Source organism: Tenrec ecaudatus, chromosome X (genome assembly GCF_050624435.1).
Source record: "Tenrec ecaudatus isolate mTenEca1 chromosome X, mTenEca1.hap1, whole genome shotgun sequence".
NCBI classification, from domain to species: Eukaryota; Metazoa; Chordata; class Mammalia; order Afrosoricida; family Tenrecidae; genus Tenrec; species Tenrec ecaudatus.
Genome location: NC_134548.1, coordinates 58,990,336 through 58,997,772, shown reverse-complemented (window position 1 = coordinate 58,997,772; position 7,437 = coordinate 58,990,336). Strand labels below are relative to the sequence as shown.

The window sequence follows — 7,437 nt, the reverse complement described above, 5'->3', positions numbered from 1 at the left end:
ATCGGGATAGCTTTAAACTTATATAGTGCCTTGGGTAGAACTGACATCTTTACTATATTGAGTTTTCTGAGCTACGAGCATGGGATATTCTTCCATCTATTGAAGGCACTCTTGTTTTCTTGTAATAGTGTTCTGTAGTTTTTCTCGTACAAATCTTTTCGGTTTTTTGGGGGGCAGGTATATATCTATGTATTTCAATTTGTTCCTGGCTATTTTGAAGCATACTACCTTTTGATCCCCTCTTCTGTGATCTTGTCCAATGGGTATAGCAGTCTGATAGACTTCTGTTTGTTGATCTTGTATCCTGTCACTCTGCCATATTCCTCTATCGCTTCCAGTACTCCCTTTGTGGAGCTGTTGAGATTTTCCATATATAAAATCATATCTGTGAGTAATGATAGTTTCACCTCTTCCTTCCCTAGACAGATACCTTTGATGTCTTTTCTTTGCCTTATGTTGTTAGTTAGGACCTCCCGTATGATGTTAAATAAGAGTGGTGGTAAGTGGCATCTTTGTCTGGTCCCCCTTTTTGGTGGGATTGTTTTAGTCCTTTTTCCATTGTCTACCATGTTGGCTGTTGATTTTTCACATATAGCTTATATTACATTGAGGAATTTTCCTTCCATGCCTGTGTTAGTCTGGGTACTTTAGAGAAACAAGTATATAGATATTCGTGTAGAAGAGAGAGTTTCATAAAAAGGTTAAGTGCACATAAAGAAAACACCCCAACCCAATGCTGCCCAAGCCCACAAGTCCAACATTAACCAATATGTCCTACACCAATCCACAAAGTCCTCCACTATCTTACAAAACACACACAATGACACCGACTGCAGGTGAAAAGCCAAATCAGTGGACATGTAAGCATCTCAGCACTGGCAAGGGTCACTGCACAGCTGCTCCAGCACCCAGGGCTGCATCTGGGTAGGTCTATGTGGCTTCTACTCGGGGATGACTTGCAGGAAGTGAGCCTTGGCAGCTGAAGCAGGGAACCGGCTAAGGCGGCTGCATCCTAGTCCGACTATCACAAGAGACCGGAGAACTAGAAAGGCAAAGCTCATCGAGCCGTTTATCCCTCCGCCCTTCAATTAACCCCGCGTGTTTTTCGGCCAGGTTGTCACAATAAACTAACTACCTCAGTGCTCCTTTTCTTGAATTCCTTAAACCGGAATCAGTGTTGGATGTTATCAAAAGCTTTTTCTGCAACTATACATATTATCATGTGGTTCTTATAATTTTTCATGTCAACGTGGTGAGTAATACTAATGGTCTTTCATATGTTGAAACATCCCTGCATCTCTGGTATGAATCCCACTTGGTCATGGTGAATTATTTGTTTTATATACTTTTGTATTCTATTAGCCAGTATTTTGTTAAGGATTTTTCATCGATGTTCATTAGGGATATGTGAATGTAGTTCTCAATTCTTCTGTGATCCTTGCCCACTTTAGGTATCAGAGTCATTCTAGCTTCATAGAAAGAGTTCAGGAGTTTTCCATGTTTTTCTATGTTCTGGAAGCGTTTGTGTAGAATTGGTGTCAGTTCTTCCTTGAATGCTTGGTAGAATTCTCCTGTGAAACCATCTGACATGGTGGTTAATAGGTCTTGTAAAGTAGATTTGTCCAATGCAATTGTTTCCATGAGCATTGATTGTGGATCTAAACAAAATTCTGGCCACTTTTATTTTTTCTCTATTTATCATGATGTTATCTCTTGGATTAAATTTTTAGTATTTTGGTTTTCTTTACATCGAGTTGCAAAACATACTGAAGTCTGAAATCCTTGTTCTACATCAGCAAGTACTTCAAGTCCTGTTTACTTTCCATAAGTAAAGTTGTGTTATATATACATTACTGGTTAAGAAACCTTTCCCCAATCTCGATGGCCCATTCTTTTTCATACAGTCCAGCTTCTCAAATGCATTGCTCATTATACAAATTAAATAATACAGCCTGACTTACTCTTGTTCTGATTTTAAATCGTGCAGTATTCCCTTGTTCTTTTCAAAAGATTGTCTCTTGATCCTTGTGTTGTGGAATTTCCATTTTTTCAGTCTTATCCATATTGTATTATGATCCACACTGTTTCACAGTCACTATTGCATCCATACTATTGCATAGTAAACATCTTTATGATATTTTCTGTTTTCAGCCAACAACCATCTAACATCAGTAATGTTATCCTTCATTCTATGTCCTCTTGTGAATCTGGCTCAAATTTCTGGTCGCTCTTGTCAATGAATTACTATGATTGTTGATCTTCAGCATATATTTACTTTCATGTGAAATTAATGATATCATTTAATATCACATTGTGCTGGGTCACGTTTCTGTCTAGATATCTGTCTTCCAAATTTCTTAATATAGTCTAGTGAATGCTTTCAGTATTTCATTAGTTTGTCAAATCATTTCAATCGATATTCTATTTATTCCCAGAGTCTTGCTTTTTGCTAATGTTTCCAGTGCAGCATGAACGTCTTCATTCAGTACCATAGATTCTTGATCATATGCTATCTCTTGATTGGTTGAATGTCTGCTTTGTTCAATATTTTACCCACAAAATCTTTCAATATTTCAACTCAAGGTTAGAGTTTTTATATCATTTCTTTTGGCTTGAGCTCTATTGAGAGTGTACTTCCTTTTTGGATTTTCAATTCCAGATCTTTGCACATTTCATTATAATCCTTTGTCTTTTTTTAAAAATCTTTTTATTGGGGCTCATAAGGCTCTTATCACAATCTGCACACACATCAAATGAGCAAAGCACCCCCATACATTCGCTGCACTCGTCACTCTCATAATTCACCTTCCACTTGGGTTCCTGGAATCAGCTTAATCCTTTGTCTTTTCAAGCAGTTCTTTGAAGTTTTTGTTCAGTTCTTTACTTCATTTCTTCCATTTGTTTGAGCTGCAGTATGTTTAAAAGCAAGTTTCTGAGTCTCTTCTTACATCCACATTGATCTTTACTTTTCTCTTTCATTCTTTCCTGACGTTTAATTACCTTTAACTTTGTTCATGTAAGAAGCTATTAATATTACTCCATAGTTTATCAGGTCTTGTTATTACTGTTAAGTGTGTCAAATATATTCTTGAAATGTTTTTGAAATTCAAGTAGGATATACTTAAGGTTGACTTTTGGCAACTTCAACTTGAACTTTCATATGAGCAATTGATGGTCTATTCCACAGCCAGCCCCAGGCCTACCTTTTGCTGCTGGTATTGCAGTTGTACATTATCTCTTTCCATCGATAGATTGATTCCAGTATATTACATCTGGCTCAGTCTATGATACAATTTCTGTTTGTGTTGTTGAAAATTGATATTTGCTATGAAGCAAACATTGGTCTTGCTAAATTCTGCCCTATACTCTCCAGTGTAATTTCTTTTACCAATGCCACATTTTCTATTTTATCATTATTTATTCATCCTCTGTGGGTGTGTGTGCGCATGTTTGTTATATCTGATATTGTGTTAGGACCCTAAAGTTTGTCCCTGATTTTAATTGATGATCGTTATACTTCTAAGACTTATATTAAGTTTTAATATATCTATGAGTTGAAGTTAACTTGACAGCAATGAATTTGTATTGGTTGGGTTTTTAAATCATTTATATATAATAACAGGGGCACACGTTTAACTTTGCGGTGAGAAGTTGATTTAACCATGCACTTGAAAATGCTTTCTTTTTTCTTGTATATACATATAATGCATGTATATTTTTTGAAAATTCAGAGAAGCAGAAAGGCAAAAAATTCCAGAATCCCACTATTTGAATTATAACCCTGTTACCATTTTGCTGTACAACCTTATAGTCTTCCTTAGGCTCACACACAAAGGCCCATATGTATATGCACATGTACATTTGTATATAAATTATTTCATTATAGAAATTGAAGTTTGTTATATGCCTTTTGCCATTTAATCACACAAAAGGAATTTCTTTTCATCGCACTAAAAACTATAGTGTTATTTTTAATGATGTATCATACTTCATGGTGAGATATTTAAACTTCTATTAGGCTTCTATTTTTTATTACAGTTTTTCCAAATTCTAAGTGCTAGAATGAATGTCTTTGTACAGGTTCTTGCTGGTCAAAGAATTCATGCTGGATGCATTTTTTAGTCGTAATATTATTTTTAACACAGTGTGTAAATATATGACAATAGTTTTCTTTACAATCTTAAAGCAAGGTCATAAACAAGTACTTACTGCATTAAAAACTACTATGTTAATTCTAGATTTTCAGGCATATTCTGGGTTTGGTACTTCTTTTGAACTAGGTTCCTAACCAATATTTATGCAATTGAAGATTTACAGAACATTATTCCAAGTAGTCTACTAGTCATTGTGGGCTATTGTGGTAAACAAGATAAGAAAAATTCCCTAGAGTCTGCTGGTTGCTAAGAATGGACAGAAAAATAGTATAAACTTATTAAGAACAAAAGGATTAAAAAAATCAAATGACTTGTATTCTTCTTAATGATTTCCTTTGTGGGGCGATTAAAAAATATCCTTTATTTTCCTCTTTAGGTTGCCATGGAAATATATGAACACATAAAAGGAAGTTCATTTTTATAATTCTAATGTTTGAAATATAACTGGACTGAAAAGTAAGGCAGGAAAAATAATCTAGTGCCAGCCTTAATTATAATGGCTACTGATTCAGGAGAGTCAGGTAGCACAGAAGATTCTGAGAAACCTGATGGAATTTCATTGGAAAACACAGTTCCTCAGGTTGCTGCAGCTTGCACAATGGAAGCTAGACTAAAGGGAAAAAATAGTATTTTCTTTGCTTCTGGGGAAGCTGTAGAAAGGAAGAGATTTTTCCGAAAGAGTGTTGAGATGACTGAAGATGACAAAATTGATGCATTTTCCTCCAAAGATGAGCGAATAAAGACTGCAACCAATATTCCAAGAGTAGATGAACTTCCAACAACTGTGCTAAGAGGTGGGCAAGAAGTTAAATATGGACAGTGTTCAAAGACAAATTTGGAATCCTCAAAAGATTGTATTAGGGAGAAAAATGAAAAAGAAATGGAAGAAGAAGCAGAAATGAAGGCTGTAGCTACTTCTCCTAGTGGCAGATTCCTGAAGTTTGACATAGAGCTGGGAAGAGGAGCATTTAAAACAGTATACAAAGGACTGGACACAGAAACCTGGGTTGAAGTTGCTTGGTGTGAGCTGCAGGTGGGTATATAATCTTTTAATAAATTCTTATTTTAGCTTGTCTGACCTTCTGATTGATTCAGAATTAAAATGTATCATGGATTAAAAGGAAATATTGTCTTCCGTATTCCTTGAAATTATATGCTTGTCCTAGATCCTCTTAGCACACTGTAACCTTTTCTTTCTCCTATCATTCTTCCCCCCACTTGTTTTAATGGTAAAATAATCTAACACAGCTTTATTTGGGAAAATACTGTTAATTTATTAACTGTAGAAAATTCCTCAAATGGATTTCAGTAAATACATGCCTTCTGGGTTGTTTTATTAACACTTGAGATTATGAATTGTTCTGGATACATTCAATGTCATATCTATTTCTCCTTTCCTTTTTTATCATTTTATTAGGGGCTCATTAAACTCTTATCACAATCCATACATACATACATCACGTAAAGCACATTTGTACATTCATTGCCCTCATCATTCTCAAAACATTTGCTCTCCACCTAAGCCCCTGGCATCAGGTCCTCATTTTTCCCCTCCCTCCCGGCTCCCCCCTCCCTCATGAAGCCTTGATAATTTATAAATGATTATTTTGTCATATCTTGCCCTGTCTGACATCTCCTTTCACCCACTTTTCTGTTTTCCGTCCCCCAGGGAGAAGGTCACATGTAGATCCTTGTAATCGGTTTCCCCCTTTCCAACCCACTCTCCCTATGCCCTCCCAGTATCGCCACTCACACCAATGGTTCTGAAGGGATTATCTGCCCTGGATTCCCTGTGTTTCTGGTTCCGATCTGTATCAGTGTCCATCCTCTGGTCTAGCCAGACTTGCAAGGTAGAATTGGGATAATGATTGGGGGCGGGGGGGGGGAGCATTTAGGAACAAGAGGAAAGTTATATTTTTCATCTTTGCTACATCGCACCCTGTCTGGCTCGTCTCCTATCCAAGAACCCTCTTCAAGGGGATCTCCAGTGGGCTACAAATGAACTTATGTCTCCACTACACACTCCCCTGCTCATTCACTATGGTAAGATTTTTTGTTCTGCTGATGCCTGATACCTGATCCCTTCAACACCTCATGATCGCACAGGCTGGTGGGCTTCTTCCATGTGGGCTTTGTTGCTTTTGAGCGAGGTGGCCGATTGTATACCTTCAAGCCTTTAAGACCCTAGATGCTATATCTTTTGATAGCCTGGCACCATCAGCTTTCTTCACCACATTTGTTTATGCACTCATTTGTCTTCAGTGATCCTAACATGGAGGTGAGCACACCATGGTTTGATTTTTTTGTTCTTCGATGCCTAACAACTGATCCCTTTAGCACCTCGTGATCACACAGGCTGGTGTGCTTCTTCCATGTGGGCGTTGTTGCTTCTGAGCTAGATGGCCACGTGTTTACCTTCAAGCCTTTATGACCCTAGATGCTATATCTTTTGATACCAGGCCACCATCAGCTTTCTTCACCACATTTGCTTATTCACCCACTTTATCTTCAGCCGTAGTGTCGGGAAGGTGAGCATCATAGAATGCCAATTTAATAGAAGAAAGTATTCTTGCATTCAGGGAGTACTTGAGTGGAGGTCCAATGCCCTTCTGCTATCTTAATACTAAACCTATAAATATATGCACATAGATCTATCTCCCCATCCTCATATATAAATATATTTTCATATACACATGCCTTTATCTAGACCTTTATAAATGTCCTTTGCCTCCCAGCCCTTTCCTCTATTTCCCTAGACTTTCCTCTTGCACTACAATCATGCTCAATCCCCACCAGGTTTTCAGCAATTCCTCTTTGTTACGATACCCTTAATCATGCTCTACCAGGACTCCTACACCCTCCTCACCACCAATTTGGATCACTTGTTGTTCCCATGTCCCTGGGTTTGTTAACACCACTTCCTTTTCCCTCACCTACCTCTCTCCAATGTCCCCCCGGAACTGTAATTACCGTTGTTTTCTCCTCCAGATTGTTCATCTTGCCTATCTTATTTAGACAGACCTGGGGAGATAATAGCATGCACAAAAACAAGACAGAGCAAAACCAAGCAACAATATACAACAAAACAAAAACAACAAACCAATGACAAAAAACAAAAACAAAACAAAACACAAAAAAGAAAAGCTTGTAGTTAGTTCAAAGATTGTTGCAATTTAGGAGTGTTTTCCAGTCCAGTCTGTTGGGGCACCATGCCCTGGCCCCAAAGTCTACCTTCAGCATTCCTTATGGATATCACCACTCCATTCCTTTGTTGTTCTGTTGC

At 37.4% G+C, this 7,437-nt stretch overlaps 1 protein-coding gene across 1 annotated transcript in view; it reads left to right on the top strand.

Moving 5' to 3' along the window:
• Window positions 1-4,535: 4,535 nt before the first annotated feature.
• Window positions 4,536-7,437, top strand: part of WNK3 (WNK lysine deficient protein kinase 3) — a 191,038-nt gene continuing 188,136 nt past the window's right edge. Inside the window, exon 1 of the mRNA XM_075539190.1 lies at window positions 4,536-5,187. Coding sequence (XP_075395305.1) covers window positions 4,651-5,187 — 537 coding nt within the window. The 5' untranslated portion in view covers window positions 4,536-4,650. The remainder of the gene's footprint in view (window positions 5,188-7,437) is intronic.